The sequence below is a fragment of the Diospyros lotus genome, chromosome 4 (genome assembly GCF_014633365.1).
Source record: "Diospyros lotus cultivar Yz01 chromosome 4, ASM1463336v1, whole genome shotgun sequence".
NCBI lineage: Eukaryota > Viridiplantae > Streptophyta > Magnoliopsida > Ericales > Ebenaceae > Diospyros > Diospyros lotus.
Window position 1 is genome coordinate 9584213 of NC_068341.1, and position 24722 is coordinate 9608934.

The 24722-nt window shown below is 37.8% G+C and overlaps 2 protein-coding genes across 2 annotated transcripts; one reads left to right on the forward strand and one right to left on the reverse strand.

Annotated features, from left to right (window-relative positions):
* Nucleotides 1-20222: 20222 nt before the first annotated feature.
* Nucleotides 20223-21949, reverse strand: LOC127799257 (24-methylenesterol C-methyltransferase 2). The gene has a single exon (XM_052333116.1). The coding sequence runs from the start codon at nt 21808-21810 to the stop codon at nt 20707-20709; it is 1104 nt and encodes a 367-aa protein (XP_052189076.1). The 5' UTR covers nt 21811-21949; the 3' UTR covers nt 20223-20706.
* A 601-nt stretch (nt 21950-22550) lies between these two features.
* Nucleotides 22551-23764, forward strand: LOC127799258 (glutathione S-transferase F10-like). Its single transcript, XM_052333117.1, has 2 exons — nt 22551-23087; nt 23178-23764. The coding sequence occupies exons 1-2, from the start codon at nt 22883-22885 to the stop codon at nt 23645-23647; spliced, it is 675 nt and encodes a 224-aa protein (XP_052189077.1). The 5' UTR covers nt 22551-22882; the 3' UTR covers nt 23648-23764.
* Nucleotides 23765-24722: the final 958 nt, after the last annotated feature.

A 24722-nucleotide genomic window follows, 5' to 3' on the forward strand; every position in this document is an offset into this window, starting at 1 on the left:
CATTGGGAATCATAGGAACCATAGCTGGTTTGCTAGATAAGAAACCTATATCCTCAAGAATCTGTAATGTATAATATCGTTGGGATAAGAAAATACCTCTAGAGAAGCGAGCAATCTCAAGGCCAATGAAGTACCTTAGACGACTAAGGTCTTTAAGTTTCAACTGACCATCAAGAAACTCTTTAAGAGAAGCCATAGCAGTAGTATCATTACCTGTGATAATGATATCGTCGACAAAAACAAGCAAAGCCACAAAAGAAGACCCCTTACCTTTAGTAAAGAGGGAATAGTCAAACTTGGAATGGATAAAATCATATTTAAGTAAGGTAGTGGAAAACTTGGCAAACCATTGTCATGAAGCCTGTTAGATATGAGCCATGAAGACCAATTCTAGTGACAGAAAAGTGATTCAATCTTGTAATTCTTTAAATATTATTTAAATGACAAGTTTATGTTTTATTTAAATTGGAATATGGTTTAAATTATAAAACATATATCCATTAGTATAATAAGGAGTGGATGTCATTCTTAAAAATTAAGAATACAAGTTACGGATAATCCACAGTTCGTTATACTATAAATATGTTCCTAATCGTAGAATTCCTAATCTGGATTGTTGGTCCTTAGGGTATGGCCACTCAAGAGGGGGGTGAATTGAGTGATTAATTTTTTTTTTTGAATTTTAATAAATATTCTTGATTAATGATTTCATTGAAAAATATATATTTGATAAATATAATAAGTTATATTTGAGATTAATAATAAATGTAAGCCACAAAATATAACAAAAATAAATATAATGAGGCACAAGACAATTTATAGTGGTTCGGTGTCTTCACATACACCTAGTCCACTCTCCCAAGATCTGACCACTCTTGGGATTCCACTAAATGAAAATCACTAAGATTTCTACACTAGCTCACCTTGGAAACTAAATATACACCTAGATTACAATGAGTTCTAGGTAACCACTACATCAAGGTTTTCTCCTTATCTTACCTTGAAAACTAGATTCACCTAGATTTTAATGGATCTAGGAAACCTATACAATCCTCAATAATAATTTAAATGCTTACAAATAATTTATCCACATTTCGACATAAATAAGCAATTAAGAACAAATTATACAAGGCAATAATATTTAAATAAATAAATAAATTTGTAATCTCAAATGGAGAAGTTCGGATTTGTCGTAAAAGACTTGAAGAACTTTTCTCCTCTTGCCTTGTGACTTTTCGGTGGATGAACAATGAATCTTTAAGAGTCTTGAAATACTTGAAAATTAGCTTAAGAGTTTTTGGGAGCTTTGAATGTGCAATATGTGCAATGGATACTCAAAAAATGAGTTTGGGAAGTATTTATAAGCATTTTAGCCACTAAAGAAAAGGTTAATATAAAGTTTGAAATTAAAAAAATGTTAAGGCTTTCTCAAACAATAAGAAAACATGTTTCACCTTTAATTCAAAATAAATTTACTTTTTGTATAAGAAATCAAGATTTGAAAATTCAAATATAAACTTTTGAGACATAAATGATTAAAACAAAAAAATATGTCTAAAAGAAATATTCTTTAATTCAAAATAAATTTACTTTTTATATGAGAAAGGAAAAATATGTCTAAAAGTAATTCTCCTTTAATTCAAAATAAATATACTCTTTCTACCTACTTTTAATTCAAAATAAATTTATTTTTTTATATGAGAAAGAAATACATTTATATCATAAAAATATTTTTGTTAATCATCAAAACTTAATTAATATGAGCAAGTTGGCTTAACATAGATAATAACAACTTGTAAAGGCCAGCACATCGTCTTCTTCCTTATTCAGTATGAGATACTGAAAGATAAGGTTGGTGAGTCTCGTGCCATTCTATATAAGATATAGAAAGAAGACGAATGAGTGCTTGTTACAAAAACAAGTTCACTGAATATGATTGTTAACATTAAATCACATGGGTTATTTCTCACGGATTAATGATTTAATGTTAGCTGTGATTGTGCAACTAGTCCTTAAATCTGGGATGACATGGATATCTATGTATTGGTGGATTAGGATATCAGCGATATTATGTGGTTGTTCTAATAAAAAATAATCATACGTATCTATGTGTGATTCAATGATACATGAGGTATATGTATATCAGACATGGAATCTATCACCTCAAGATTTATGAGGAAAATATCTTATACGATCCAGTAATCACTTAACGATAAATCATTGGCCGAGATAATATGACGATGGAATTTATTCCATAAGGGTTGTGTCATAATTAGTTAAGATTAATTTTGGATTTGGTCATATGGCGAGAATAAGAGATTCAACCTACTGACCATGATCTCATATCTTGTCGGGATATAGAATGATAGAAGGACCATATTGCATGATAACGTAGTAAAAGGTTCACAATACCCATTTCATAATAAATTGAGAAATCATAACATATTACTAGATGTCACTCATGATTTACGAAAATTAATTATTGATTATTCTCGTTGTCAATTTATTTGTGAATCCAGAAAGTTCCACAAAAGAAAAAAAAAATCACTTTCAAAAAGAAGATTGATAAATTAATAATTTTATAATTACTAATTATAGTGCATTTATTTATTAGACAAACAAGAATAATTAAATAATTATATTATGAATGTAATTATTTAATCATTAATTGGATTGGGCATTTTGCTAACACATTGGACTTGGTCCAATGGCACTATTGGATTCAAATAAATATCATTAGATTAGGCTTGGCCCAGTAGCATTAAATGGAATGAGCTTGAGAAGCTCAACCATTTAACGAGTAAGGTTAATGAAACCTTATAAAAGCTTTCTTAACACTTCATTTAAGACACTTGAATCATTTTGAGTGTTGATAGAGTTTTGAGGAATTGTGTGTGAATCCAAGGAAGTGAGTTAGAAATTTTTGAGAAAAATTTCTTTCAATTCTATTTCTCTTGATATTCTTGGATAGAAATGGTTTCGGGTGGATTGACTCGACATCTTACACTTGGAGGATTATATAATGGGAAACTTAACGGTGAAATCGGATTTCATCAAAGAGGTAACCTTTTGTTTTGCTTTCAATTTCTTAAACAATATTTTCTAAAAAAAATGGGATACTGCAAACTAAAATTTTTAATTCCACTGCGCATATGATAAGATCTATGTAATCCCAACAAAGTTTGTTTTAACCCATAGATCGATTTATTCAGTTTACAAACCAACCTCTCCCCCTGAGGAGGAGGAGTAGCTCTAGGCTAATACCCAAGTGGAAAGTCCATATATACTTCTTCAAAAATATCCACATTAAGAAATTCATTATTAACATCTAGCTGGATAAGAGGCCAACTATGAACAGTAGCTAAAGCTAAGAGAACCTTGACTGTAACCAATTTAGCTACCGGGGAAAAAGTGTTAAAGAAGTTCAAACCCTCTTGTTGTGTGTATCCTTTTGCCACTAGACCTGCCTTATACCTTTCTATTGAATTATCAAATTTATATTTAATTTTATACACCCACTTACAACTAATAGCATGCTTGTCCCGAGGCAAAGTAGCAATACCCCAAGTGTAATTCAAATGCATGGCATCCAACTCAGTCTTCAAGAAATCCCTCTAGTGAGCATAGGGCACTGCCTGATGACAGAATTGAGGTTAAAAATTGGAAGAAACATTGAGAAGGTAATGCCTATGAAAAGGAGACAAAGCAAAATAAGAAACATAATGGGATAGTGGATAAGAAAAAGTTGTATGAGGGGTTGATGTTTGAGTTAGCAATTGACAATGATAATCTTGAAGATAAGAAGGGGGTCGAGTGACGCGAGTAGATCTGCGAAATGATGGTGCAAAAATAGTAAGACTGTTATGAGGTTCAATTAGAGAAGGAGAATTAGATGTAATTGGATCGACGGAAGGCACATCAAGCCCTGGCTGAGGTATGACTAGATTAGGAAAATGATCCACAATCACCTGTGAAGGAATAATAGTGAAAAGGAAAAACCTCTTCATAAAATACAACATCTAGAGAACTAATGAATTTCTTAGTGACTGTGTCATATAGTTTGTAACCTTTCACACCATGAGGATAACCAAGAAATATGCAGGCAATGGCTTGAGGGAAAATTTTGATTTATGAGAAGGTAAAGTAGAGGCAAAACAAAGACAACCAAACACCCTAAAAGATGAGTAATCCACGGGTAAATGGTATAGAAGCTGATAAGGGGACTGATATTTCAAAAAAGAAGCAGCAGTCCTATTTATTAAGAATGTTGCCGTGAGAATACATTCACCCCAAAATTGAATAGGAACTCAAGATTGGAAGAGCAATGCCCTAACTACAATAATGAGGTGCTAATGCTTATACTCTACCACCGAATTTTGTTCAGGTCTTTCTATACAAGAAAATTAATGAACCACCCCTTTAGCACTAAAGAAATCATGAAAATTCAATTTGGGTGCATTGCCTGACCTAAATTTCTTCACCTTGGTATTAAATTGTCTCCACCATAGAGAAAAATTTAGGAATGATGTCCCTAGCTTCTGACTTATATCTCATCAAGAATACCCAAGTAAATCGTGTACAATCATCAACTATTGTAAGAAAATACTTATAACCAGCATGAGTAGGCACATGATATGGGCCTCACGTATCATAATGAATTAAATCAAAAGCATGTTGAGAAAGATGATTATTAGAGACAAATGATAGACTCATTTGCTTAGTTAAGGGACATACAAAACACGGTATAGTTTCAGCATCTTTATATCTCAATAAAGTTTTAGTTTATCCAACTTTTGAAAAAAAAACATGACCAAGCCTACTATGTCAAGTATGTTTACAACATGAGTCATAATGGCATGAGAATTAGAAGTACAAGGCATAAAACCAACATCAAGCACATACAATCCCCCATGAAGGCTAGTCCTGCCAATCATCTTCGAAAGATGGAAAACTTGGATGTCACATGAATTAGAAAAGAAACTAAGGCTCACATTATTCTCTTTTACTAGTACACTCACAGATATCAAGTTAAACTTGAATTGAGGCACCTACAAAACATTTTCCAACACTATATAATCACTTAATCTCACAATCCCTATACATGTTACTGACAATAGAGATTGGTTTGGAAGAGTCACAAACATATCCTTGACTGGTCTCAGCTTATGAAAATAGGATTTACTAAAGCAAACATGGCATGTGGTTCCTGAGTCTATTATCTAATACTTCAAATGACCAAGTAAGGGACTAATCGAAATATTAAAACAGATACTTGATGCTTGATTTTGAGGAGCATTAGATTCAACCCTAGCCTTTGTTGCACCAAGATGGTCATTCAACATACTCAATAAGGTCTAATATTGAGTAGAATTCAAGGATTGCATGAATTCCCCCATGCCTTGAGTGTTTGTAGTACCCTCAAAAACCTGACTCACAATGTTGGAATTGAAGTGATTAGTAGAATTCATGAAATTATGTCCATTAGTTCCAGGTCCATTAGGATTCTTCTATTTTATCTTATAACCCGGGGGATATCCACGTAATTTATAGCATTTGTCAACAGTATGACCATGATATCCACAATGTATGCATATTGGCCTATCCTTTTTCTGAGATCTACCAAGACTAGTCATATTATTATCATGCTTAATATTGAACATAACTGGATCTCCCGTATTAATAACTATATTCTTTTGTTTCTTCTCTTATGAAATTAAGGCAAAGACTTTATCTATGAGAGGAAGAGGTTCTATCAATAACAACTGACCTCTTACTTGACCAAATGAATCATTTAATCCCATTAAAAACGACATAACATATTCCATTTGGTGGTGATTTGTAAGAGACCTAATACCTCCACAAGTACAACTGTTACAATTACAGGTAGGTACAAAATTTCCCCAATTCATCCCAAATAGTCTTTAACTTGGTAAAATAGGCACTTACAAACAAAGAACCTTGAGAAAGGTTCATCAATTCTCGCTTCAGTTGAAAGATTCTAGGCCCATTACTTTACTGATAACGTTCCTTCAGATTAGTCCATATATCTCGTGTCGATTCAAAATAAATGATATTGGCTGGGATTTCCTTAGACACAACATTAAGAATTCACGAAATAACCATGTTATTATTTCTAATCCAAGCATTAAGAAGGAAATCATCACCTGAAGGACGCTGGATCAAGTCGTCAATAAACCCTAGCTTGTTCTTGATAGATAGAGCAATCATCATCGAACGGCTCCAAGATGCATAATTATCCCTTGTCAAGGATTGAGAGACCAAAATAAATCTTGGACTATCAGAATGATGCAAGAAGAAATGACTCAAACCATCGCCAATGGCAGAATCTAGCCTTGACGAAGGAGAAGACATATTAGGGTTTTCCATTACCTTTGAATGAATGAAACAATTTTTGCAAAAGAAATGGAAGAATAGAAATCTAATGAGATCGTAGGATTCTGACCACCAGAAAGGACAAATGATCACGGATCCCCGACCAAAGGAGAGTCGCAAGCAAATCGAAAAAAAAAAAAAAAAAACACAGATCTTCGAAACAATAAAGATTCGCACCAATCGACTGAAAAGATGAACACAACGTTTAGAGAGGAACACAATGTCTCGAGATCGAAATCAATGAGAACAAGACTCAAAACCAGCAAAAGGAAACCTAGAGCACAACATCGATTACTGGAGAAGAACCCGAGGGCTTCATATGCTTTGATACCATATTAACGCAGAAACGAGAATAAGAGTAGTTAAAAATGCTTCATCGATCTTGTATTCATTTAGATCTCAGCCTTATATATTGACCAAAACCTATTAACTAATTTATAGAAATGCCATTGAGTAAAACAACAGCAAGCAATAATACTAAAACTAACTAATAAGTCCAAGATAACAAAAAATACACCACTGTCACAAAATATAAAATAAACCAAAATACAATAGATGCTAATAACATCTCTCATGCATCAACCCAAATGAGATAAAAAATAAAATAATACACACTAAAAGCAAGTTGAAAATATCATGAAATATGCAAAACACAATCACACTTTTAAAAACTGTAGAAATATAAAAATCTTCTAACACTCCTCAAAGCAAGCAAACCAGTTTTCCGTAAAGAATAGATTATACCCCTAATTTGGCACCAGCGTGTGTTAGTAGCCTTTAAGGGAATTTATTTACCTAATTGGAAATCAACAAATTGAAACAAAAAGGCAGGTGCATACATATACCTAACATACATCTAACTGAAAATGCAAATGCATAGCAAACGAAGTAAATAAAACAAATGTAGACAAACATAAACCATGAACCATATAAACATAAACACATAGACCACAATCAACATCAAGAAAATAAATCCCTAAAATTCATATTAGCAACACAGATAATAGAGGCAAAAACCCAAAAATTACACACAACCAGTCAATATTAGTCCATTTTGCAACAAGCCAGAGTCAATCCCAACAAAAATCAACAAATTGAAACAAAAAGGCAGGTTCACTGGAGATACCCATTGACGACGAGATCGAGAGCGAGAAAGGCTTCTCATCGGAGAGACCCAATGACGACCACCTAGAGAACGAGATCGATAGCGACAACGAGCTCTCGACATACAAATCAACAAGAAGATGAAGGATCGAACATACAGCAAGAGCGAGAGATTGATTGTTGGCAGGTCATGCACTACACGATAGAGGACCAGTTGATCGTAGGCAAGAACGAGAGAGAGAAGATTTGGGCGAGTATTAAAATATTTAAAAAACTTTTGAATTAAATTTATTACGATATTTTAATATCAAAATATTACAATAAATTTGAGTTGTCAAGAAAATTGTCGGCCCGAATCATTTGTGTAGCATTATCTAGAGTTTTTCGTCTAGCATTATCCATAGCCCTCCTGTAGTTCGAGTTGGAGTTGGAGCTGGATATTCTGACTTGACTCGTGGGAGCTACAAAACAATCCCTCGCTACTCGCCAGTGACTACTTGCACAATAAAATAAGTGGAAATGGCAAAAAATAACCACTATTTAAATGTAAAATTCGTTTTTATCTCATTTTAAAAAAAAAACGTTTATGTACTTTCAAACAAACTAATTACATGAAATAGCCACTTTGTCAGATTTGACCATTATTTATTTTAAAAAAAATAAATAAATAAATAAACACAATAAAAGTAAAATACTAAAATACCCCTCAACCCCCCCCATTACTCCTTTCACCCACCCACTTCATCTCCCTCACAAAGCAACCGCCCGCCGCCGCAGTGACAGCCACTTGCCGCCGCCGCCGCCGTGATGCCACTCGCCGCCGCCGCTGTAACAGCCACTTGACCCGCCGACATCGATCTCATCTTGGCTAAAAAGGTAAGAAAATGTTTATTTTAATAGTTAGATGCTGGAAATGGTCGCCGACGAAGCTTCGTCGTCGGCGACCATGGAGATCGACCGGGTTTCGTCGCGAACGAAGTCCCACGGTCGGGCTTTGTTCGCGACGAAGCCCGCTGGGTAGAAGCCCGACGGGCTTCGTCAATGGCTTCGTTGCAGACGAAGCCCGATCGGGCTTCGTCTGCAACGAAGCCCCCTCCCTTCCGATCGAGCTTCGTTTCCAGACGAAGCCCGAACGGGCTTCCTGTAATGAAGCCCGATCGAGCTTCGTCTGGAAACGAAGCCCGATCGAGCTTCGTCTGGAAACGAAGCTCGATCGAGCTTCGTCTTCGTTTCCAGACGAAGCTCGATCGAGCTTCCTTGGGTCTTCAATCGAAGCCCGATCGGGCGCTTCCTCTCCCTGCAAATGAAGCCCGATAGGGCTTCGTTTGGGCTTCGATTGCAAACGGCAAACGAAGCCCTGTCGGGCTTCGTTTGCAGGGAGAGGAAGCGCCCGATCGGGCTTCGATTACAGACGAAGCCCGATCGGGCTTCGATTGAAGACCTAAGGAAGCCCGATCGGGCTTCGATTGCAGACAAAGCCCGATCGGGCGCGACTAAGCCCCACACCCAATTGGACTCCCCCGACTGTTGGGCTATGACACAGCCCGATTATCGCTGCCCAACAAAGCCCAATCAAGTTTGGGTTGCGATGATAAGGTTGGGACAATTGGGCTTCTTCTTCTTCTTTTACTTATGCTTTTACATGTGCTAAGACAATTGTTGTTTTTGTATTTTTTTTCTTACAAATGGCTGAACAACAAACTACAAAATTTACTTATGTTCATGCTCACCGAATATTACCCCCCGGAATGCGAGTTACTACTCATTGTGGGATCAAACACCTTGAGGCGATGCGTCGTGCTCTAGACCGATACAAGTTATTGGATAGATTCCTACAGGGCCCATTAGGACATTTCTTGAAGATGCCTTTGTCCCTCCATTTGACTGCACCACAGTTGATATATCATGTTCTACTTAGGGAGGTGACATTTTCGAGTGCCCACCACGATGAGATGTGGTTCGAGATTGGCGGCACACCATACAGATACGGGAGGCAGGAGTTCATACTTATTAGTGGACTCCGATTTGGGGCTATTGATAGGGAAAGCCTTGAACCGAAACCTATTGAGCCGGAGAGTTTACGTGCTCGACTATTTCCACAACATAAGAAGGGGGTGACTGGAGACGACCTTGAATTACTTATTAGTACCAAAGAGGATATAGTTTCAGAGGATGCCCTGAAATTGATTTACATTGCTGTGGTCGACATGTTTTTGTTGGGCCAGGATGAGCGTGGGCATGTGGATGATTTCTTGTGGACTATGGCCGAGGATTTACAAGCATTTGAGATGTTCCCTTGGGGTACATATGTCTACAGTAAGAGTCAACATTACATCCGGTTGGCCACGAAAGAAAGAAAATTGACTGGTGAAGGTGGGAAGAAAATTAACCTTTATGGTTTTGTATGGGCGTTTCAGGTACTCTTTCCTTATTGTAGATGATTTGCCGTACTCATTCCTTATTGTATATGATTTGTCTATAGTAACTAAATGTTTGTTTTGTTTTCTAATTTTTATTTTCATTTCTTTTCTTTTTTTTTTTTGCTTTCTACAGTGGTGGTTGATCGAAACGTTCCTATGGATTCAGAATAAATGGGCCGTCAGACTGTCCGAAGCAGACATTCCAAGATGCAGAAAATGGCTATCTAAAAAAAGGCCACAGATAAAAAATTACGACGACTGTCTTAGGAAAGAAGTAAGTGTGCAACTTACCTCTAAATTTAGTTTATTTTTAAATCATATCTATCTATATAATACAATTTTGCAGGCACGAGGATCGAGTCCGACTCTTGAACCCACTGATGAAGAGAGGGAAACGAATTTTTGGAGATCTTTTAACCCTCAACACTCGGTTGGGGTCGACGTCTATAAATTTGGGGGCGGAGGGGGTGAAAAAGAGGAAGAGAATGACGGGGATGAGGACGAGGGCGGGGATGAGGACGAGGCGGGTATGATACATTTAGATGAGGAGGGAAAGGAAAAGAATGGGGAGGAGAAGGATAAGGAGGAGACAAGATTCCCTGATAGTTCGCACCACGGACAATACGAGACAGGGGTATGATTTTTATTATAATAATGGTTTTAATTTATATTTTTTGTAATTGTTTATATATTTTTTATAGGAGGGAAAGGAGAAGAAGGATAATGAGGAGGCAAGGTTCCCTGACAGTTCACATCACAGACAATACGAGGCAGGGGTATGATCTTTATTATAATAATGATTTTATATTTTTGTAATTGTTTATATATTTTTTGTTTGCCTTTTGTAGATCACCGAGATGCTGAAACAGACTCTAGATATGTTGCGGAGAATAGATGGGGAAATGGGTCAGGTGAGGACACAATTGTTGAGACTAGAGAGGGCGCAAGAATCACTAGAGAGGGGGCAGGCAGCACTATGTGCTCATCTACGCATCCCACATATTTCCCTAGATCGCAGCGATCATGCTCATGAGCAGTCCCAGGGTGGTGATCAGGTAGATCTTGATCATCACGATGAGGAGCAGGCATCTACATCTAGAGTAAGTTCCAAATTTACTTTTATATGTTTTACTTCATTCTAAAATACTATTTTGTAACAGTTAGGTTTTGTTCAGCTACAGGAGGAGGAAGTGGTTAGGGTCGACAGACGACCTATGCGAGATAGATTGCCATCGCAATTTCGTCGGCCACCCTTCACCGATCCAACAAAATATAAAAGGAGAAAGAAGGATGCCGCTTTGGAGGGGTCAGACGTGGACTCGACGCCACCGGTACTAGACCTAATCCCGCCGGACATAGAGACAGTGCCCCCTGAGGACTATATTGAGTTCATAGGTTCCAATGAAAATATTAGGTAAGTAACAATATTTATATTTTTTCTATTTGCATCAACAATATATTCTTACTTTTATTTTTCTTGGTTGTTGTAGTCTTCACACTGGTTTCATTCTCAACCTAACACCGGATGACCTCCGAAACATAGAGAATGAGGCCAACTGGTTGGAGGGTTACCATATTGATAGTTACATGTGTTGCTTGAGACGTATACAGTCTCGGCGTCAATATGACACAAACTACGCTATCATGTCAACCTCGTTTTTTGTGAGTTTGCACTACTTATTTATTTTTTTATTTTTTTTGCATTTAATTTAGTCTATGACCAATATTTTTATTTTATTTTTCAGGCATCCATAGTAAGATTTTGGGAACAGGAGTACGGGGGCAACAGAAGGTTTTTTGCGCCTTCTATCGCATCTATCCCGGAAGAGTGGACCGGTTTCGTCGACGGGCGCACTGACAGGAGTCTCCCTTGGTGGACGGTCGATTATGTAAGTCTTAATTCATTCCATTTAATGATTTATTTATTTATTTCCGTACTACTGACGTATTAAAATAAAATACAGGTGTTGCTCCCTTGTAATGTAGCGAATTCTCACTGGTTTCTCTTAAAGATTTGCTTGAAAGATAGGAGAATTGTCATATATGACTCCAATGCCATGAATGAAGACAGTCGTAGGAGCAGGGTCGAAGCTATACAACCACTTGTGAGCCTCTTACCCATTCTACTAAAGAAAGCTGCATATTATGAACATGTAACCACAACTGCGACGCTAGACAGAGATTGGGAAGTAGAGAATACTGATCCTCAGAAGTTGCCTCAACAACCGGATGGGTAAATTAATTTAAATTATATTACATAGTCAATTTTCATGAAAATATGGTTATGCTACCAATGTGTGTTATGTCTAATACAGGGCCAGCTGCGGGTGCTACGTTATCAAATACGTCGAGGACATACTGAGGCATAATGAGGATCACTGGTAGATGCACCCGACTGTGGATGTCCGTACCCTCCGGAGACAGATTGGAATATTTTTGTATAGACATAGTACGATAGTACGGTAGTATACTTGTAGATTAATAGATTAGAAAATTCTTCGTTTTGTGTTTTTATTTTCATCTAGTTTAAATGTTGTATATATTTTTGTATAGGTATAGCAAATAGCAAATTATGTATTGTTCACTTGATGAAATGTGGTTTGTGGTGTTGTTGAGGGTAAGGGATAAGTGGTTGTGGTGGTAGTATGTTGTTGGGAAGAGAGACTGAGTCTCTAATGTTGTGATGTTGTCATGTTATTCCATTGTTGGACATAGAGACTGAGTCTCTAATGCAGGTAGGATGACCAAGAAACAGGGGAGACTCTGTCGAAATTTTTAAATCACACTTGTGGGGTAATTTGAAGATCATTACATCATATTGGTCAAATGTTAGTACTAAGAACAATTCATCATGTATTTGTTGTGCATTCTACCTTCAACTAACCCAAACAACGTAACAAGAGATCATTTTAGTGTTAGTGGAAACCATAGATTGAGAGGAAAAAAAAAAACTTGAAGATGACAAAAGAAATTATGAAGTTGTTATGATATATACATTCGGGCTTACCCAAATAACATTAAAAGATATCATTTTAGTGCTAATGGAACATACTAATTTGAAGAAAAATCAAGAAAAATTAAAAAATTTCATTTTCGGGCTTGGTGGGCCACAAAGCCCGATGGCCGGGTTTCGTGGGCCACAAAGCCCGATTTTTTTTTCGATTGAATTTTTTTTTTTTTGTAGTTTTCCCACTGTTTGCCTCAAATAATAATGATTGTTAAGACAATACACTCTAATTTTTAAGCAAGTTTATTATCATAGCATTATTATCTTGATTTGTCCAATTATTAGTACCAATTGTGATCATGTGTTGGTTGGGTTGATGGTAGATGGACATCAAGTGAAAAATAATGACGTTGTTGTGATATATACATTATGGCTTACTCAAATAACATTAAAAGACATCATTTTAGTGCTAATGGAACATACTAATTTGAAGAAAAATCAAGAAAAATTAAAAAATTTCATTTTCGAGCTTGGTGGGCCACAAAGCCCGATGGCCGGGTTTCGTGGGCCACAAAGCCCGATTTTTTTTTCGATTGAATTTTTTTTTTTTTTTGTAGTTTCCCACTGTTTGGCTCAAATAATAATGATTGTTAAGACAATACACTCTAATTTTTGAGCAAGTTTATTATCATAGCATTATTATCTTGATTTGTCCAATTATTAGTACCAATTGTGATCATGTGTTGGTTGGGTTGATGGTAGATGGACATCAAGTGAAAAATAATGACGTTGTTGTGATATATACATTATGGCTTACTCAAATAACATTAAAAGACATCATTTTAGTGATAATGGAACATACTAATTTGAAGAAAAATCAAGAAAAATTAAAAAATTTCATTTTCGGGCTTGGTGGGCCACAAAGCCCGATGGCTGGGTTTCGTGGGCCACAAAGCCCGATGGCCGGGTTTTGTGGCCCACAAAACCCGATGGCCGGGTTTCGTGGGCCACAAAGCCCGATTTTTTTTTCGATTGAATTTTTTTTTTTTTTTTTTTTTTTGTAGTTTCCCATTGTTTGCCTCAAATAATAATGATTGTTAAGACAATACACTCTAATTTTTGAGCAAGTTTATTATCATAGCATTATTATCTTGATTTGTCCAATTATTAGTACCAATTGTGATCATGTGTTGGTTGGGTTGATGGTAGATGGACATCAAGTGAAAAATAATGACGTTGTTGTGATATATACATTATGGCTTACTCAAATAACATTAAAAGACATCATTTTAGTGCTAATGGAACATACTAATTTGAAGAAAAATCAAGAAAAATTAAAAAATTTCATTTTCGGGCTTGGTGGGCCACAAAGCCCGATGGCCAGGTTTCGTGGGCCACAAAGCCCGATGGCCGGGTTTCGTGGGCCACAAAGCCCGATTTTTTTTTCGATTGAATTTTTTTTTTTTGTTTTTGTAGTTTCCCACTGTTTGCCTCAAATAATAATGATTGTTAAGACAATACACTCTAATTTTTGAGCAAGTTTATTATCATAGCATTATTATCTTGATTTGTCCAATTATTAGTACCAATTGTGATCATGTGTTGGTTGGGTTGATGGTAGATGGACATCAAGTGAAAAATAATGACGTTGTTGTGATATATACATTATGGCTTACTCAAATAACATTAAAAGACATCATTTTAGTGCTAATGGAACATACTAATTTGAAGAAAAATCAAGAAAAATTAAAAAATTTCATTTTCGGGCTTGGTGGGCCACAAAGCCTGATGGCCGGGTTTCGTGGGCCACAAAGCCCGATGGCCGGGTTTTGTGGCCCACAAAACCCGATGGCCGGGTTTCGTGGGCCACAAAGCCCGATTTTTTTTTCGATTGAATTTTTTTTTTTTTTTGTAGTTTCCCACTGTTTGCCTCAAATAATAATGATTGTTAAGACAATACACTCTAATTTTTGAGCAAGTTTATTATCATAGCATTATTATCTTGATTTGTCCAATTATTAGTACCAATTGTGATCATGTGTTGGTTGGGTTGATGGTAGATGGACATCAAGTGAAAAATAATGACGTTATTGTGATATATACATTATAGCTTACTCAAATAACATTAAAAGACATCATTTTAGTGCTAATGGAACATACTAATTTGAAGAAAAATCAAGAAAAATTAAAAAATTTCATTTTCGGGCTTGGTGGGCCACAAAGCCCGATGGTCGGGTTTCGTGGGCCACAAAGCCCGATGGCCGGGTTTTGTGGCCCACAAAACCCGATGGCCGGGTTTCGTGGGCCACAAAGCCCGATTTTTTTTTCGATTGAATTTTTTTTTTTTTTTTTTTTTGTAGTTTCCCATTGTTTGCCTCAAATAATAATGATTGTTAAGACAATACACTCTAATTTTTGAGCAAGTTTATTATCATAGCATTATTATCTTGATTTGTCCAATTATTAGTACCAATTGTGATCATGTGTTGGTTGGGTTGATGGTAGATGGACATCAAGTGAAAAATAATGACGTTGTTGTGATATATACATTATGGCTTACTCAAATAACATTAAAAGACATCATTTTAGTGCTAATGGAACATACTAATTTGAAGAAAAATCAAGAAAAATTAAAAAATTTCATTTTCGGGCTTGGTGGGCCACAAAGCCCGATGGCCGGGTTTCGTGGGCCACAAAGCCCGATGGACGGGTTTTGTGGCCAACAAAACCCGATGGCCGATTTTTTTTTTTTTAAATTGAATTTTTTTTTGAAGATGGTCCCAGTAGTAGTCTCAAATAATAGTGATTGTTAAGAAATGACACTCTAATTTTTTAGTATTATCATTGCATCATCTTGGTCCAATATTGTTAGTAATTCATATATCAAAAAAATTTAGCAAAGTGTCCTTTGTTTCTAGGCCATTGAAACTGCATTATATACTCAGTTCTCTACTCAACAATATACTACAACACAAGCTGTTAATCATTAATTATGAGTTTAGATGAAGGAAACTGAAAGATTACGAATATGAATAAATCCCAATTTCAAATATTAATGTAAGAAATAATATTCATTAATGAACTCCCAACAAAAAGAGATTTGATTGATGTTGTCATCCTTTTTGTATCGTGCCAGTGATTTTTAAGCATTGCTGAAACACAAAAGATATATGGTCAGAAAAAATTCCATTAACACTTTGCGAGTAAAAAACATGTTTTTTTTTTTTCACAAACGATCTAACAACTATTGATAATATATGTGATAACATTTGTGATAACATTATATCATACCTGAATGAGTTAATGCCTATTGATTGTTTTCTTCATTGATAATATTATCATCACCTGGAATTGACAATTGTATAGGGCACCGACGACGAGTGTGTCCAGTCTCTTTGCAAATGCTGCATTTTCGGCTTGCCCTTGCAGAGGCCCTAGCAGCGCCCCTGGATTTTGGAGTAGTGGCTGTGCTCGACTCTCCAATGGAGGAAGTCCATTCATTAGGGCAACCAAGACTATTGTGTCCTAGTTCACCGCATTTTTCACATTTTTTTCTTCGACGAGCTTCCCCCATGGAAGGAATCCGACCATTTCTCGGTCTACCCGGTTGTCTTCTTTGCACAGGTGGGAGTATAACCATCTGTCTGACGTACGCTGGAAGAATCCAAGCAGTCTTGTTAGGGAGAGGATTGATGGGAAGTGCATATGCACGTCTGACCCAATCTGCGGTGTAATATGAATGGCAAAGCATATGGTAGTGCACCCTCATGAAACTGTCGCATAAGGCAAAGAAACACATAGTGTTAACATATCACACTAAATTACGAACATAAGACGCAAATAAAAGTCAAACCATGATACCTGCTAACAGCAATTGCATGAAGACATGGCATTTGATCAATGTCCCACTTGCGACAACTACATGTACTTGCAACAATGTCAACTATCCCATCGCCTTCCTTTGCATGTTGCACGAGGTATTTGTTCCCTTGTATTACAGGAACTACACGACATCCTCGGTCTAATGTTTTGGCATGCGCCAAATTGACATGTGCCACTGCAGCGGAGGTCACAATGGTTTCGAGTCTGGCAGCTGCAGCACGCCTATCACTAAACCATTTCTGAAGCATATGTCTCAAAAATTCATGTGCACTTGTTATAGGCAACCGACGTGCTTTCATCATGCATTTATTGAGAGACTCGGCAATGTTGGTGGTCATCATGGAATATCTTCTTCTTGGACAATATGCTCGTGACCACTTTTCCGGTCTTGCTTCCATCAATGTCAGATGAGTCTGAGGATGCATCGATTGTATTTCTGCCAAGTATGTATCACACTCTATTGTGGTGTAGCTGTATGCTGCAAGGTAGAATGCAGTCATCACATCTTTTCGTTGTCTACAACGTTTCTTCAAGTTTTGCTTAAGGTGGAAGAAACAAAAGACATGTGGGACAGAAGGGAAGACACGACTCATCGCATTTGCAATGCTTTGGTGACGATCAGAAACAATGACTAAATCTTCTCGCACTCCGATAGCCTCTCTCAATTTTGTCAAAAACCATATCCATGATCTGTCAGACTCACCATCTCCAAATCCAAAAGCGATGGGATAAATCATTTCCTCCCTATCTTTGCAAGTGGCAACGAATATCACCCCTTTGTGTTCACCTTTCAAATGTGTGGCATCAACGGCAACAACCGGTCTTATGTAAGACTGGAAACCATGAAGGCAAGCTGCGAGTGCAAAAAATGAATATAAAAAACAATTATTTTCATCTGTCTCTATTGCCGTGATGCTGCCAGGATTTGTTTCTTTTAACATGTGAAAATATGAGGGTAGTTGCTGATATGATTCATCCGCATTACCATAAGTAAGTATCTTTGCATGTTGTAAAGACCTCCAAGCTTTAGTATACATAATCTGCACACCATGTTGCTCCAACAACTCCCCCATTAGCATTTTAGGTGTATATTCACTACTCGTCACTCTTTCAGAGAACAAACTTCCGATGACAATAGCCTTCACACTTCGAAAATGTGAATCGTAGACATCCGGAGTACACGTGTGACTCGGCATAAATTTCACCACATGCCAAAACGAACAACCAGGTTTGCATCTTGCACGAAGCATAAATTTGCAGTTCACATCCTTGCAACCAGCCTCAAATCGAATTGTGCACGAACGTCTGACTCGATAGTCCATCTTCACATCAACACAATATTGTCCAAATGCCAAAATTAGTTCCTGTTTACTTCTAAAGAATGCACCCATGTGTAAAAGATCACCCTGGTATGGAATTGACACTTCGGGTCTTGTTTCCTCAATTGCATAATTTTCTACACCAGGAACAATCCAGTTTCTTTGTAAATGGTTGTCCTCAAATTGTGAACCTGAAAATCTTACTTCTGGGTACTCCGGACTCACTCCTCTTTCATCACCACCACTATCACTATTATCACCATCGCTATCGTCACTATTATCATCAGTTTCATTGTCACAATCATCATTCGTGTCTGGAGCGTCATCTGACAAACCGTCCATACCATATGTACCAAAATCATCATTTTGTAGTGGACTATGTGCAGATGTAAATGGAACGGCACCTGAATCTTGATTACCACCACTACGTAGGTTACAAACTCCAATATCCTTACAAATCATATCAACATACATCACTTTATATTTTCTGTCATCGCACATAATAAACCTGACACCGTAGTCGTCCTTGATAGGGAACTTGGTAGCTGGAAGTTCACTTGAGTGTTCCGTTACAAAATGAATGGTGATGTCGTATCTTGTTTTATCAATTCCTGTCACCGTGTACACAATCTCAACCAATTGAGTAAAAGTCGTATTTTTGTAGATTCCCGCACACATCCTATTACCCCCAATATACTTATTATCATTCCATTCCCCGTTCCACACGATAACCAACTGCACTAAATCCATTGCTGTAAGATTGAAAGGAGGAAAAAATTAGTCTCACCATTACCATGGATGTAACGGATCCACACACACCCAAATCGGGTTAATTTCCTCATTAAACCAAGTCATAACTATAAGTAAGTAAGTTTATTTGCTTTTTGAGATTTGTATTTTATTTTCTTTTTCTAAAGAGTTGATTTGTACAATTAAACATGATTTTTGACTTATAAACCAACAACCAAGTCATGATAATTTTTCATATGTAGTTTAAGAAAAATATTTAAAAATTTTATGAAAAATATTGGAGGATTTTAATATAACACATTTAGGCACAAATGCTTAAGAAGTGAAATTTTGTTAAATAATATGATAAAATTAAATATATTATATTAAATTATATTATTTTACACTCATATATAATATTAAATTATTTAACAAAATATTCATATTATTTTAAAAATAATATATATAATCGTGCTTGTGGGCTACAAAAATCATAATCGGGCTTAGTGGGGTAACAAAGCCCTATCGGCCTTAGTTTGGGAACAAAGCCCTATCGGGTTTTGTTCCCCCACTAAGACCCATCGGGCTTTGTTCCCCCACTAAGCCCGATCAACTGTTATCGCCCACAAAACTCGTTAACGATGTGCAGTTTTGATTTTTTTTTTTTTCACCCAAATTAGTGCAAATTTGGAATGATATGTATCAAAATATGTCCTGCCAACAACTACAATCATTCTACACAACCTTAATAAGCAATGTGAACACAAAAAATATTTTTAAAAAATTAAATAAATTGTAAATCGAATAAATACCTTGAGATTGGGTTTGGAGAGAAATAAACTTGTTGAATGGGACTTCAGTGAGGTCGCTGTAATTGATAAAGAAGATTGAATGACCCAACAAGTAAAAAGATTGAATGTATGAAGAATGACTAAGTTTGGATAGTTTGACAATGAAAAGATAGAGAGTAACGTGAATTTTGGAAGAAGAGAGAGAAGAAAGGTTATATGAAAGAGATAAGAGTATTTTGGTAAATGAGACTAATAACAGTAGGGTTTTCTATTTTAAAATTTCATTAAGGGTATTTTTGGTATCTTACATAAAAGTGACTATAGAGTGTAATTAGTTTGTTTGAATAGTTAAAAACGTTTATTTTCTATGAAAAGTACAAAAACGATTTTATACATTTGACTTTGGTCAAATGTGAATTCAGCCCATAAAATAATTATACGCAATTTTTTCAAGGCTGCAGCCAAACGGGACCTTATAACCCACACCATCACTAGGCCTCAAAATAATAATAATAATAATAATAATAATAATAATAATAATAATAAAGAAAGAGACAGACGACAAAATTTCAAAAGAGAGTGGAAAAATGACGAGTGGAAAGTTGAAACAAATAGAAAGATCCGAGAGAAAGAAAGAGAGAGAGAGAGAAGGGCAGGCATCTTTATGTAAAAGACAAAAAAGGAAATACAAGCTGGCTGGATCGGCTGTCTGTTTGGCATAATAAAAACTACTAATAAACCCACAAACAAACAAATATTTTCCGGTGAGCTGTGCTGTGGTCGGCTTCTTGTCTTCCTCTCCCGGCCCATCTCCCATGTGCAGCATATCTCCAAGATCAGATCCAAGATCATTTTCCCAACACCAAATTACAACAACCAAACACAAAACACTTGCGGGCATTGAGATTCAGATTACACCTTAAACAGCAGCAGCAACAACTAACAACACATCAAATGAAGAGGGGCTGGGCTGCCTTTCCCACCCAATTCCACAAATTAAAAACAAAATTCCCAACAGTAAAGAAAGAAAGAAAGATGCAGTGAATTAATTGAAAAAAAAAAAAAAAAAACTGTATAATGACTGACTCCAGACCAAATCCACGTCCACGGCCGCGAATTCACTAAGACACCTCCTCCGATAGGGGCTCGCCTCCCGGCGTGGGTGGTTTCCGGCAGAGAATCATGTGCATCGGGCTGAAGATGCCGCTGTCACCACCTCTCGTCAGATAATCCGCCGTCTTGAACAGCATCTCGTGCACATCGACCGTCCCCTTGGGCGCGATCCCCAGCGCCGCCAGCACAGTGATCACAATGTGGTTCCGCCAGTACGCGATCCGACCCATCTTCAGCCGGGTCCACCACGGCTGGGCCGGCGGCTTCGCCAGATCCCTCTCCCTCACGACCTCAAACCCCACCTTCCGCGCCGTCTCGGCGATGTCCATGTAGCCCCTCAGCCCCGGCAAGGCGTCGCCGCGCTCAATCCCCTGAATGATCTCCACATGCTCCGGATCCTCCCCTCGGTACTTGTCCGTCGTTACCCACTCGTACGACACGTACATCGCGCCGGGCTTCAAGACCCGGAAAATCTCGGCGTAAACTTCCTCCAGCTTCGGCGCGTGGCACGTGGCCTCGATCGAGTACGCACCGTCGAAGCTGTTGTCATCGAACGGCATCTGTAGGAAGTTCCCGCAGACCACCTCGCAGAGCGAATCCAGCCCGGCCTTCTTGTTGTGGAGCTTAGCGCGTTTCACTTGGTACTCGTTGATGGTGATGCCGACGACCTTGGCGCGCGAGTGGGCAGCGATGGCACGCATGGGGCCGCCAACACCGCAGCCGACATCAATGATCCGATCGCCCGGCTTGATGTCGATGAGATCCACGGCCATCTCCTCATGGAGGCGGGTGGCATCGCCATGGGACTTGCCGGGGACGGCGGGGGAGAAGTGGAAGGACTGACCCCAGCCCCACTCGTAGATGTCGGTGACGAGGTTGTAGAAAGTGTCGACAAAGTCGGGGACTTTGTCCTCCTTCTCGATCTCTTTGGGCTGGCGGAAGAAGGACCAGTACTGCTTGTAGTTGTCCTGGACGTTCTCGGCGGAGATGGAGCCGCCGGAGAGGTCGATGGCACGTTTGCCTTTCTGCTCGGCGGGACCCAGAACACAGATGAACCAGTAGAGTCCGCCGCCCAAGAGAGCGACCGTACAGATGAGAGCCAGAGGATCCATTACAGAGAAGTTAAAGAAAGAAAAAACCGAGGGGGGAGAGAGAGGGAGAGGAATAGTGGAAAAAGGAGTGGTGGAAAAGTGTGAAGACTTGGGGTTGAAGGAGGTTGGGATGGATGGAAGTGTGGAAAAATGTGAAGACTTGGGGCATAGATGGGAAAAAAAATCTAGGGACAGTTCATTTTCTTATTTTTCTTTTTCATTTATTTAAAATATACGTTGCAGGTGATCACGTTTGGAAAGCCACAAATCAGGGGATGTCGCTTTCTCATATATCTCTCTCTCTCTCTCTCCTCCCTTTACAAAAAAGCTTGGCCGGCCGGCCGGCCAACCAGACAGACCCAGAAAGAAAAAAACAGCACCTTTCATAACTATCTCAAAATGTAAAATCTTTTCTTTCCAAAAATACAAATTAAAATCAAACCCAATTCATATCTCCCAAAAAAATTGTAAATAGAGTCAAGAGAGAGAGCTCATTTTTATTGGGAACATTGAGCAGGGTTAATTCTAGGACTCTACAAACGTAAAAAATATCGGCATTGATTTGATTCGAGAATCGTGGGGAGTTGGTGAGGAAACCACGTGGAAGTTTCATCATCAGATCAGGATTAAGAATCGAGCGGGGATTGTAGTGAGTGGTGGGGCTGTTGCCATTCACGTGGAACTTTCCTCACTTTTGTACTTTCCTCACCCAAACCCAAACCCAAACCCAAACCCAAAAACCCAACCTTCTCATCTCTCCCCCCATGTCCCAATCGGCTAGCTCCTCTTCTTCTTGTTCTTCACTAATCAGGCCTCGCTTTTCTGGGCTATCACTATTCCCAGTTGGGTTGGGTTGGGTTGAGTTGAAGAACACCGTCATTTTGGAACTGGGCTCTGCCCGATTGGACCAGAGCCAGAAGCAGCGGGCCAATCAGGCGACGGACAAGGGATAAGGGATAAGGTGGTGTTGGTGACGAGTGATAAATCTTAAACCCTAGATTCTTTTGGCCCTTTGTATGGTTGATAGAAGAAATCGAGGATAGAGGGTCAAAAAAAAAGATAAGCGAAAAAAAACCCAATTGGAGCTCCTCCAATGGCGACGCCGCCGGTGAAAGTGTATGGCCCACCCCTGTCGACCGCCGTCTCGAGGGTTCTAGCTTGTGTAATTGAGAAGGACGTGGCCTTTGAGCTCGTCAACGTCAACATGGCCAAAGGCGAGCACAAGAGCCCCGATTTCCTCAAGATCCAGCCCTTCGGCCAAGTCCCAGCCTTCCAAGACGAAACCATTTCCCTCTTCGGTAACATTAACAATCCCACCATTAATTTCTTTCAAGTTGAAGATTGCGTTGCATTTATGTGTTTGTTAATTTGATCGACGATGATGCCAGAATCCAGAGCCATATGCCGTTACATATCGGAAAAACACTCGGAGAAGGGAAACAAGGGGCTCTACGGGACGAACCCACTGGAGAAGGCGTCGATAGAGCAGTGGCTGGAGGCGGAGGCGCAGAGCTTCAACCCACCGAGCTCGGCGCTGGTGTTTCAGCTGGCCTTCGCGCCGCGGATGAAAATCAAGCAAGACGAGGGATTGATCAAGCAGAACGAGGAGAAGCTGGCGAAGGTGTTGGAGGTTTACGAGAGGCGGCTGGGCGAGAGCCGGTACTTGGCGGGCGACGAGTTCACTTTGGCCGATCTCTCGTACCTGCCCAACGCGCACTACTTGGTGAACGCCACCGACAGGGGGGAGCTCATCACGTCAAGGAAGAATGTGGATAGGTGGTGGGAGGAGATATCGAGCCGGGCGTCGTGGAAGAAGGTGGTTGAGTTGCAGAACTCGCCGCCTCCGGCGAGTGCTTGAATTCGGCGCCGGTGGGCGGCTGATTGAGTTCTTGGAAGTTGAGATTTTCTTATCTCCGATGATGTTGCTTTGACCAACGCTTGAGCGCTTCTAATAATTGCGGTTGTTGCAAATCAAGGTGATTGTCGTTAACATGTTGGAAATAAAAATAAAAAACGATAATATTTTCTTTAATAATTTGATTAATTTATCTCTTGAATAAATTTATTTTAACTTTTACGATTAATAAAAAATAACGCATATATTTTTTATGTATTTTAAAAAATTTAGAATATTTCACAAACTTAGATTCAAAAAATATTTTAATATTATTTTAATAAAATTTTATCTTATTTATTTTAATAAAAAATCTTTTAATGTTTAACAAAATTATTTAAAATTTAATAATTTATTAATTAGAAGAAAAAGAAAATGTGATATTATTTTTATTATATTAAATATTATAATATTCAGAAATAACAATAAAAAAATTAAAAGTAAAGTTATTAAACCAAAAGAAGTCGATATTATTTTCCAAATATTAAAAATCTGTTTCTTCTTACCAAACCATATTTCTAATGCTAAGTATAATTTTATGGTTTTAAAACCACCAAATATCTTTCGAGTCTGTTTCGGTGGGTTGCCGAAATAAAGGAAAGTTAAGATAGCCTTACTGTTTTGATACGATTAGTGGAAAAAATTAATATACATTCATTAATGTAATTATTTATTTATTAAATTTTAAATTATTATTATTTATTTATTAATTTTTTTTAAAATTAATCATTCATGATCTGTTACATCATCGTTTGATCTTATAAACAAAAAGCACTTACATAACTAATGAAATCCAACAATTTTTGAGTACATCTTCATCCATTTCATTATTTTTAATGGGGATAAAAAAATTATAATTTTTTCATTTGTTGATTGGTTAACGGATACTAATTGATTAGTTTGGGTTTTTGCAACTTATATGCTTCAAGAATTAATACATTAGAGCACCTTATTTTTATCTATTATCAGGCCTTTTTATGGTAATTTTTTAGTTGAGTTTATACTTCTAAAATTGAACCATTTAAGCAGGGTTTTTTTT